This window comes from Anabrus simplex, chromosome 4, assembly GCF_040414725.1.
Source record: "Anabrus simplex isolate iqAnaSimp1 chromosome 4, ASM4041472v1, whole genome shotgun sequence".
In the NCBI taxonomy this organism is placed as follows: domain Eukaryota; kingdom Metazoa; phylum Arthropoda; class Insecta; order Orthoptera; family Tettigoniidae; genus Anabrus; species Anabrus simplex.
Window position 1 is genome coordinate 302,990,793 of NC_090268.1, and position 12,288 is coordinate 303,003,080.

The following is a 12,288-nucleotide window of genomic DNA, read 5'->3' on the forward strand; positions in this document are numbered from 1 at the left end:
CCAATATAGAGTATGATACAGAAGAGTAGAAGAGACAAAATAAGGAATGAGAAAATCCGGGAAGAATTTGGAGTGGAAAAAATGAACGATGGAGAAGATGGTTTGGGCACATAAAGTGAATGAGTGACGAAAGAATGTCAAAAAAGGTTATGGAAATGCAACTGTAAGGAAGGAGAGGCTGTGGACGACCATGATTGAGAGCAAATGGCTCTGCCAATGCAGTATGAGAGACTTTGTCTCATTTTCAAAAACTGATGACTGCCTGGCCATCAGATGATAACGCTGGCAACCAAGAATGAGTTAGCTGGAAAATTGATTATGTCCAATAACGGACCAACATTATTGGTATTATAAATTTACTCATTCAGAACAAATATTTCAGGTTGCCTATGGGAATCAACATCATCATCATCTGATGGCCAGGCAGGGATCAATTTTTGAAAATGAGACAAAGTCTCTCATAGTGCATTGGCACTGCCGGTGGTTCCAAGTAGCCTACGCAGTGGCCTCCACGGTATGCACTATTCATGCGTCTTGGTAGGTGTGCTATTTACCAACTGATGAGCCCAATTTAGCACACTGGGGCAAAACGCTGGCAACCAAGAATGAGTTAGCTGGAAAATTTATAATGTCCAATAACAGACCAACTATATTGGTATTATAAATTTACTCATTCGGAACAAATATTTCAGGTTCCCTATGGGAATCAACACTTTTGTCATAACATTATGGTTTTGTCGTAACATTATGGTTTTGCCATAACTCATGATATGATTCAACTGAAAGCACTGGAAGCAGCAAAATATCAGTTGGCAAAACTAGCCACACATTTTTTAAATTGTTATAACAAATATCTATGTCTGACTTGTCACCACCACTGAATGCACCAAGTGGTGGAAGCTTCATGACAAAACAACAGAACTAATGGACACCATCTGTCCCCTCCTGATTACCAACTGCCTGAGATCACCACAAGAATAGTGGGAATGATGAAACCATAAAGCATTTTGTGGACAAACAGGTCCAACGGTGGAATGACAAGGTCCAGTGGGCAGCGAAGTCCAAGATGACCACCTACAAGGAATGGCTCCGATCAAAAACTAATACTGATCTGGTCACTATACGGAGCTCAAATCAATCACCAAAAGAGCAGTAGCAAGGATATTTACTTTTGTGATCTCTATGAGCGATTAGATCAACCCACAGTAGCCAATTCTATTTACAGGTTTCTGAGATCGTGCCACTGAAGGCATTGTTCATGTCCATCCACATCAAGGACAAACATGGGCACCTTCTTGGAAAACTGGCGGATATACTTAAGGTCACTGGTATGACCACTTTAATGACAGTTGTAGCGAGGAGTTCCCATAGCTACCTATCCCCACTACCAATCCATTACAGGGTGCAGTTCTAACCATCATGCCTGCCGTGGTTGTAACTCCCATCCATGCAATGAAAAACAACACAGCAACTGGACATCCCTATTGAAGTTTGGAAGGAGATGGGGTAATGTGGGACTGAATTTCTAGCATAATTTTTCAAGAAGCGCATTGAAGACAATGAGATACCATCCACTTGGAAAACTAGTGCCACTGTGCCAATGTAGAAAGGCCAGGGTGACACTATGTGTGCCAACTACTGCCTAATTCGTCTCTTCTGCCACACCGTTAAAATCTTTGGGCAAGTAATTGAGATATTTTACAAAGGAAAATTGAAAGTGTCCTCCAATTCAATACAATCCATATCTCCATCATATGATGGTAAAGGTAAATATCCTGGTAAATGTAAAGGTAAGGTAAATATCATATGATGGAGATATGTATTATACTGAATAGGAGGACACATTAAATTTTCCTTTGTAAAGTAAATGAAATGGCGTATGGCTTTTAGTGCCGGGAGTGTCCGAGGACAACTTCGGCTCGCCAGATGCAGGTCTTTTTGATTTGACACCCGTAGGTGACCTGCGCGTCGTGATGAGGATGAAATGATGATGAAGACGACACATACACCCAGTCCCCATGCCAGGGAAATTAACCAATTAAGGTTAAAATTCCCGACCCTGCCGGGAATCGAACCCGGGACCCCTGTGGCCAAAGGCCAGCACGCTAACCATTTAGCCATGGAGCCGGACCTTTGTAAAGTGAAAACTGTCAATATGGATAATTCTAATATCTTGTGATTGAGACATGCTTACAAAGCATTATTACTCTCACCAACCCAGTGTGGCTTTAAGACAGTGGAACAACAGATGCTATTCACAATGTTCGGTTGTGAGCAGAGAGGCTCAGGAAGAAGAAAAGAATGGTCCCTGTGATTTTTCTAGGCTTTTGTCCAGATCTATGAACTCATCTGAAATTCACTCTGTACCTATAGTGTGTCCCAGAGGAATATGTACATTGTGTTCAGCTTCCCTATCACAATTGTACAAGCTCTGGCTGCTGTTTAGCTGATGTCACAGCACTGTTTGTCAATCAAGTGGGAGTTCATCAAAGATTTGCCCTGTGAGCGCTCCTGTTCATCCTGTTCAGGCACCCAGTACTGGTGGACCTCCAAATACTCTCTATACTCCCTTCTCTATGCAGATGATGTGCTGACTAGCAACTCGGGAAAGAAGCTTAATGAATTGGCTACCTAATGGAAAATAAGACTTGAGACATTTAGATTGTGGCTAAACCTTACAAATACAGAATACCTGGAATGCAGCACCCAAATAGATGGCATAACATTGCTCAATGGCATCTGACTACCCAAGACATCTGCGTTCCATTGCCTTTGCTCTTGCGTGACAGCTGACTATAACAAACTTGTAAACGCTCGAGCATGAGTTAACGTTGCCTGGTTAAACAGGCGCCAAGTCACAGGCTTCCTTCGTAACTGCAAGATCCCACTGAGCCTAAAATTGAAGATCTACTGCACAGTCATATGCCCAGCGACCTATGTAGGACGGAATGTTGGTTGCGACAAAGAGACATGAGCAGATCCTGCACATAATGAAGATGCGCATGCTTAGAAGGATGCTGGGAATCATGTGGCTGGAATACATCAAGAATGAAGAGGTCAGGAACACTCTTAGAGCTGCCCCGATTCCTGACAAAATGACAGAAGCAAGGCTCAGGTGGTATGGTCACACGGCCAAAGCTCACACATACTCTATCATGAAGCGGGCACTTAACACTCAGCCCAGATAGACAGCAGCCAAGAAACCGACCTAAAGAGTGGTAGATAGATTGCCTGAGGGAGGACATGTGAGCTGTAGGTGTTCGTACTGCCGACACCTAAGACCAGGCAAATGTAGGATGAAATGCAAGAAGATAAACCCCACATATGGTAAGAATCTCAGAAAGAAGAATAAGATGTAAAATATAAATATTTAATTTTATCCTGTTAAAAACCATTGATTCATTAGTATGATTTGTAGTTTAATCAATGTGTACTGATCCAAAACACCCAATTGTATATTATTCTCAATTATATAGTCAAATGTTAAGCAAAATTTGTTAGTTTCTGCTAATGAGATTTAGAAAAGAAAAACAAAACCCTCACAGATGTTCAATTCTACGTTTTTGTATATGCAGACAAGAGATGTGCATTATCACTTTGACAGAGTTCCTGACACACAATCTACATCAACAGCATATCACACAACAGTCAATGTGAAATGATAATGTTACAATCAATCAATCAATCAATCATGTAGATTTATGTGACTTGTTAATATCACGTCAATTTTGAAGTTCCACTTTACTCTTATCAGATTGCAGAGAAATCAGACCTCAGTTAGGTGATCTAGGGGCAGGGTCTTAATTAATTTTGACAGCTACAACACCAAATAAGTCACCAGAGATATTTTACGTGGCGACATCAAATGACAAGAATAGCTAAATGGACTTTATTCCCACCACAAAAATCTGACTACCTCTGCTAGGCGTGAACTCGCAATCTTGGGAAAAGGGAATTGTTGAAGGCATATTAAAACAACAGCAACTTACCCTGCAAAAGATGAGGCATTAACTGAGCTTCAACAATAGAACTACTGGGATATTCACTGTGCAGTAAAACACTAGATGCATAATGTGGAGAATGTTCATTTCCCAGAGCTGGTGTATGTAAGTAACCTTCATGCAGTCCCCCAGTACAGCTTCTGTAGCCACTGTCTTCAACCTTACTATGGTTGCTACTTCCCAGAACATCCACAGAGAGAGACTTCATACGATCCTCTATTGTTGGCGAGGCAGGAGTTGAACCTGTAATGAGATAAGTTTAAGGGTGATGAATTTCATTTATTTTAGAATCTACAATAAATACACAAAACAAACAACCTTTAACATAGCCTCTGCTCAGATGATTAAAAAGGATAAAAGAAAAAGAAATATTGTGTAGGAGTGTAAAGGACATTAAAGGATTTTATGATAAAATATATAGAGATGCAGCAAAAGTGCTAACTACAATATGAAATCGTTAGTGGGTGCTTTGGGCTGTTATGCCGCATTCCAGATTATTGAGTGGTCAACATTTCGCCATCCCTATGGCAGGCTTTGTCAACGCTGACGAATTAGCAGAGAGAGAGGCGGGAGTATTTATACTCGTAGGTCGGACTGTGCATTGGAAGTGGAGCCATCTGGGGTAGTACAGGGCTCTTCTTGCCCTTTAGTGCTAGTTTCCATACTTTAGATAGCCATAATCAATCAATCAATCAATCAATCAATCAATCAATCCATCCAATCAATCCTGATCTGCATGTAGGGCAGTCGCCCAGGTGGCAGATACCCTATCTGTTGTTTTCCTAGCCTTTTCTTAAATGATTTCAAAGAAATTGGAAATTTATTGAACATCTCCCTTGGTAAGTTATTCCAATCTCAAACTCCCCTTCCTATAAATGAATATTTGCCCCAACTGTCCACTTGAATTCCAATTTTATCTTCATATTGTGATCTTTTCTACTTTTAAAGACACCACTCAAAAACTTATTTGTCTACTAATGTCATTTCACGCCATCTCTCCGCTGACAGCTCGGAACATACCACTTATTACAATTTATTATCCTCACGATTTTTCCGTATTGAAAGTTATTACACAAGAAAATAACAAAGGTACTTTATTGGTCCACCTATTCAATACTATCCACTTTTATGTGGTTATATTTATATACAGCTACAGAGTTTTATGGAACATGTTTCGCCATTTCTAGAGGGCATCTAAAGCCTTTAGTCAATCTTAAAATGTTGAACTTAAATATTAAATAAAATGTAAAACAAGAAGCTAAATAATTAACATTGTAAATCTAAAACTACTATACAAAGTCATTTAAAATATGGACAACACTACATTAATACTGTGATAACATAATAGAATAAAACTATCAGTCTAAAACCATGCATCTGAAACTAAAACTAGATCTTCATCTTTCTAGAACGTGTGGAACTTGCATATTCTCATATATGTACGAGGGTTGGAGCAAAAGTCATGGCAACTACTTTTTTCCTTGAAGATAACAGTCCGGTTGGAAAATGTGACATATACAGACGAAAGGACAAGGTGTTAACTACATGAGTGGACAATGAATAGCACTGAAATATCGTAACACACTAATTTATTACAGTAGTAAACAGGGCAATAAGGCCTTCCTGGTGTAAATGAATGACAACATAGTACACATAAAGTTGACATGACAAACCTGGGCCTAAATACCTTCAAAGTAGTCCCCTGCTACTGACACCACACACTGCCAACGATGTGGGAGGCGCTGAATACCATCTGCCTCAGCATTTGCCGCACCATGTGTGAATCAGATCACCTGTTGGCGCACAGCATTAGCAATGTCCTCTCGTGTTGCAAACCGCCTACCACGTAGTGGTTCCTTAATCTTTTGAATGAGATCAAAGTCACAGGGCAAAATGTAGGGAGAGTACATTGGGTGCTCCAATTCTTCCCATCCCCAACGTTGCAGTAGCTGCCCTACACACTCTGCTTTATGTGGTTTTGCATTGTCATGCAGGATTATTGCACTGTCCACAAGATCCGGACGTTTCTCCTGAACGCCACGTCATACCTGTCAAACCAGGAAGTCCCTGTAGTACTGTGCGGTCACTGTTCTGCCATGTGGAACAAAGTGGCAAACAATGTCACCCCTAACGTCATACGTGATGATCACCATCAATTTGACTGGGGAAGAATTCTGACAGATCTTCTGCCTCCTTGGTGATCCAGCATGTCGCCACTCCACGGAATGACGTTTCAGTTCTGGTTCGTATGCCCTGGCCCAAAATTCATCGATGGCGCTTATTCATGACAAGAATTGATCGCCGCCCTGTTGCCAGCGTGCAAGGTGGTCGGAGCATATTACATAGCGCACCAACCTTTGAACTTCCGTCAGTGCATGCGGTACCCACCACGATGCGAATTTGCGCAGTTGCAGCTCATTACGCAATATCCTGTGGACGGTGCGTTTCTCGATGCCACTTGCCCTCTCTGACTCTAGTAGCGTCCATCGTCTGTCTTCATCCAGGAGCTGCTCGATGACGGCACGTGCCACGTCGGTCTGCACACTGACAGGTCGTCCCGAACGTTGCTCATCACTGGTTGACACACGTCCTTTCTGAAACTTTTCTACCCACTGTGCTACTGTACGGTATGGTAGGGCATTATTCCCAAGAGCTTCCACTAATTCACCGTGACATTCCATTGCATTTCTCCCTTGGAGAACGGCTATTCTGATACAAGCGCACTGCTCAACACGGGTTACGTCCATCTCGCACGACACTCACCAAATGACTGATTTCACAGCCCTCGCTGCGCTACAACCAGCTATCACAGAGCCATCTGTTGTTCTGCATACACACTATGCCTGCAGAACTTCCTCACAACACATATACGTTTGTGATCCGTTCACATATCTACAAGAAAAAAAAAAGTTGCCATGACTTTTGCCCCAGTCCTCGTAATTCCAAGACAGTCACAAAAGATCTTGTTTAAAGTTAAAGTTTGTGTGTTCAAATTGAATAAAGATGATTGCATTTGTACAAGAATATACACTGACTGACAGAGCAAATGCAACACCAAGAAGGAGTGGTTCGAAAGGGATGAAAGTTGGGGAAAAAACAGAGACGGCATGGACGAATAATTGATGTTTATTTCAAACCGATATGCAGGTTACACAATGTGCATGGCATCGACTCAGTAGGATGTAGGACCACCGCGAGCGGCGATGCACGCAGAAACACGTCGAGGTACAGAGTCAATAAGAGTGCGGATGGTGTCCTGAGGGATGGTTCTCCATTCTCTGTCAACCATTTGCTACAGTTGGTCGTCCGTACGAGGCTGGGGCAGAGTTTGCAAACGGCGTCCAATGAGATCCCACACGTGTTCGATTGGTGAGAGATCCGGAGAGTACGCTGGCCACGGAAGCATCTGTACACCTCGTAGAGCGTGTTGGGAGATGCGAGCAGTGTGTGGGCGGGCATTATCCTGCTGAAACAGAGCATTGGGCAGCCCCTGAAGGTACGGGAGTGCCACCGGCCGCAGCACATGCTGCACGTAGTGGTGGGCATTTAACGTGCCTTGAATACGCACTAGAGGTGACGTGGAATCATACGCAATAGCGCCCCAAACCATGATGCCGCGTTGTCTAGCGGTAGGGCGCTCCACAGTTACTGCCGGATTTGACCTTTCTCCACGCCGACGCCACACTCGTCTGCGGTGACTATCACTGACAGAACAGAAGCTGACTCATCGGAGAACACGACGTTCTGCCATTCCCACATCCAAGTCGCTCTAGCCCGGCACCATGCCAGGCGTGCACGTCTATGCTGTGGAGTCAATGGTAGTCTTCTGAGCGGACGCCGGGAGTGCAGGCCTCCTTCAACCAATCGACGGGAAATTGTTCTGGTCGGTATTGGAACAGCCAGGGTGTCTTGCACATGCTGAAGAATGGCGGTTGACGTGGCGTGCGGGGCTGCCACCGCTTGGCGGCAGATGCGCCGATCCTCGCGTGCTGACGTCACTCAGGCTGCGCCTGGACCCCTCGCACGTGCCACATGCCCCTGCGCCAACCATCTTCGCCACAGGCGCTGCACCGTGGACACATCCCTATGGGTATCGGCTGCGATTTGACGAAGCGACCAACCTGCCCTTCTCAGCCCGATCACCATACCCCTCATAAAGTCGTCTGTCTGCTGGAAATGCCTCCATTGACGGCGGCCTGGCATTCTTAGCTATACACGTGTCCTGTGGCACACGACAACACGTTCTACAATGACCGTCGGCTGAGAAATCACGGTACGAAGTGGGCCATTCGCCAACGCCGTGTCCCATTTATCGTTCGCTACGTGCGCAGCACAGCGGCGCATTTCACATCATGAGCATACCTCAGTGACGTCAGTCTACCCTGCAATTGCCATAAAGTTCTGACCACTCCTTCTTGGTGTTGCATTTGCTCTGTCAGTCAGTGTAAACATTGAGCGAGTTGTGAAATACGTAGTTGTTGCTATTGTAAATAATATAACAGGTGAGTATGCAAAGTTTGTGTATAGAGACAGTTATAATAAGGCGTTAGTTGGAATCGCTGCTAAGAATATCATAAAGGTGAACTGAAGATAACTGTGTAGTCACACGTTCAATTCAGTATCTCTTTTAGCTCGCGAATATTTTACCCAGCAGGAAGCCATCATCAGTACATCATTCATACAGAGAGAGCCGCATGTCCTCAGGAGTTAGTTATGGTTGTATCTTTTCGCTGCCTTCAGCTGTGTAGCAGTATCAACACAGCTAAACCATGTTAACTATTATTACAAGGCTATATCAGTGAATCATCTAGATTGCAACCCTTGCAACTTCCAAAGAGCTGTTATCCCCCTTGCAATGAACCTTTTGTTAGTCTGGTCTCTTGACAGATACTCAATATAATTGCACCTGAGGCTCGGCTATCTGCTTCAGTGGGATGCACAGGCCTTCCCACCGCGGCAAGGTCATGTGATTCATAGGGGAAAATGTACAGAAATGTTATCCTCCAAGTCAAGTCTTTCATGCGAGCAATGGTAGATGTCTACCGGGAATGAGGATAACATTAATTTGGAATAACTACCTTGTTTACCACGATCTCAGCCCTATTATGTATGTTTGAGATGTGCACTGAAGCCAGGTACTTCTACAAACTTCAGAAGACTTTCGCAGGAGTAAAACTTTATTCTTTGTTATTGTGCGTATTGCTGACATCTGTGTGGGAAATAAGGTGACGTTATATTCACTGAATTACTTCTCTGTGAGATATGTCATTTGAGGATTCACGGAGTTTATGCTGGCATCTCTGATGTGGAAATTTAAGTTCTTACTAGCGCTGCTGACTCGTGGTTGTGTCCATCGTGCGAATTAATAAAACTGTCCTATCTGCAATAATTTCGTTAAAAGTACGAAAGGTCTTCGTATTCATTGGTCTTACAATCATCCTGATAAGCCTATTAAAGGAGATGGTATGATAATGACATCACAGGATTCTTTCTATGAGGAACCAGCTTCATGTAAGAATAATGTACATATGCTACGCCGTATTCCGAAGGATACTATTAATCAAAATTCATATTGTAGAATGTTTTATTGATAGTGTCTACTCTACAGTTCATTTTAGGAAGGTGTGGTCTGTGGGTTAGAATTCATCCACAGTAACCTATGGTTGTCGTAAAAGGCGACTAAAAGGGGACCGAATATCTCCCGGTATAAGGAGATCCCCTACACCAGATGCCAACAGTCTCCTTGAGAGTGGATGAGCGGGTGTAGGTCTGGGCACTCTATTGTATAAGGGGTATTAAATTGCCCCTAAAGGCGGAGGAACCAAGTGTGTTCAATGGCAGTAGAATGCAGAAGGCAACGGGAAACCACTGCATTAAAGGTCCTGAAGGACATCGATGATGATGATGACGATGATGATGATTGTTGTTTTAAGGGGCCTAACATCGAGGTCATCGGCCCCTAATGGCATGAAATGAGACGAAATGCAATGACAAAATCAAAATACATACAAAATCCTCCACTGACCAGAATTCAAAACGTGAGGACGAATAAATGCACGGATGGATATGAAGTTAAAAACAATCAGTGGAGACGACCCGCAATGCCTCAGTCTCAGAAACTGACGGAAACCATTAGTAATACTGACCAAGGGGCTGCTTCTATAGCTCAATACTAAATCGTTGATGCTTGCAAGCTAAAGGGGGCCAAAATATAGGTCATCACACTCTCATAATGGTATTAATCGCTTGGAAAGTAGAACCATGGTATTTGACATGGTGCGGTACTAATCAACAGTATCGTTGACTCGCGGTATTCCACACATTATGGTACTACTCACAGGTAATGAAATTCGCACAGGGAATACAGACCTATGGTGTTTCACACATAACGGCACCATTTACAAGCAACGCAAACCTATGGTTTTCGTCACATACGTGTACTAACCACAAGGACTCGTACTATCCCGTGGTGTTCCTTATGTAGTGGGTACTAATCATAGGCAAGCCAGAACCCTGGTGTTGCTCATATAGTGCTATTAATCACAGGTACCGTAAAAGCCTGACCGCACGGTGCTCCTGATTGCTACCAATCACAAACCTATTTGGTACCTAACATAGTGGTACTACGTGCAAGTAATAACGACCCATGGTGTTCCCCGCGTGGTGGTACTAATCAAGAGTAGTTTCACGGTTCTAATCCAATCATCCCTTGGTCGCCCCCTTTAGTCGCCTCTCACGACAGGCAGGGGATACCATAGGTGTATTATTCGTCTGCCTCCCCCACTCACAGGGGGTGTGTGTTTGGTCCGCGAGAGGTATTTTATTTCCCTCAAGTCCGCCGGCAAGCCGGTTAGGACCGCCCTATCCGCCACCTGGGACGCGCCACGTGGGAGTATCACCTCTCCGCCCTGCTACGCCTGCATAGCAGGTTCGTGGAGGACATCCCTATAAATTCACATAACATGGCTCGGAAATTAGTATCCGGAGTTTCTATTCCCCCAATCGGATCTCCGGGAGGGAATACTGCAAACATAGTTGTGAACGATTGTGTACTTGATAGTGCTAGGAAAATCAAAATCTATGACAAGAAATTACGAGTTACTACTTGGAATGTACGCAGTTTGTATATGAGTGGAAAACTAGCAAATGTGGAAGCAGAAAGATCTAGATTGAAAGTCGATATCCTTGGATTGAGTGAGGTAAGATGGACTGGATCAGGAATTCAGAACACGAAGGAAGGATATATGTACTTCTCGGGAGGAACTGACACCAATCACAGATATGGAGTTGCTGTGCTTATTTCATCAATGATCGCAAATTCATTTCTAGATTTTGTGCCACTTAGTGATAGAGTAATGTTGCTGAGGTTACAAACATCACACCGGATTATGAACGTTATTCAGGTCCATGCGCCAACTACTGATAAAGATGATGATGAAGTAGAAGCATTCTATGACACCGTAGAGGAAGCTATGAAAATAACTAAGAATGGAGAAATAACATTGGTCATGGGTGATTTCAACTCAAAAGTAGGGGCTGGCATTGAAGGCAATACTGTAGGGAGCCATGGTCTTGGTGAACGTAACATAAGAGGAGATAGACCTGTTCAGTTCTGTATGGAGCACAATCTGTTTGTCTCTAACACATTCTTCAAACTTCCTCCTTGGCGGCTTTACACATGGATATCACCCGCCGATAACGACGAAAAGATCATAAGAAATCAAATTGATTTCATTTTGGTAAAACAACAACTAAAGAAATATGTGACATCCGTTAAGACGTATCCCGGTGCTGATGTAGTGACCACAATCCAGTTGTAATGGACCTTAAAATGGTATGTTTCAGAAAAATTAAAAGAAATGTTAAACTATCCAAGTATATAGATATTAAGAAACTATTGGATCCCAAAGTAAGAACTAATGTTGGAACTGCACTGGAAAAGAAGATGGAATTAATAAGATACACTGAATCATCAGAGGTAGAATACACATGGAACGCCATTAAAGATAGTGTGATTGAAATCCAGGAAAATGAAATTGGACAATGCAACAACATCAAAAGACAGAGCTGGATGACAGATGAAATTCTAGAACTTATGGATGAAAGGAGAAAGCACAAAAATACAGATCACATTCAATACAAGATTCTAAACAAAGCTGTACGCAGAAAGTGCAGGGAAGCCCGAGAATTATGGATGACAGACAGATGTAAAGAAATTGAGATCCTTCAAGACAAGCACGACTATTTTAACTTGCATAAGAAAGTGAAAGAACTTGCTGGTTTGAAA

General features: G+C 43.1%; 1 protein-coding gene across 1 annotated transcript in view; it reads right to left on the minus strand.

Moving 5' to 3' along the window:
- The window catches only part of Rich (Guanine nucleotide exchange factor subunit Rich), a 629,630-nt gene that overhangs the window by 103,224 nt on the left and 514,118 nt on the right, over window positions 1–12,288 (minus strand). Inside the window, exon 20 of the mRNA XM_067145638.2 lies at window positions 3,990–4,244. Within this exon, the coding sequence (XP_067001739.2) occupies window positions 3,990–4,244 (255 nt within the window). The remainder of the gene's footprint in view (window positions 1–3,989; window positions 4,245–12,288) is intronic.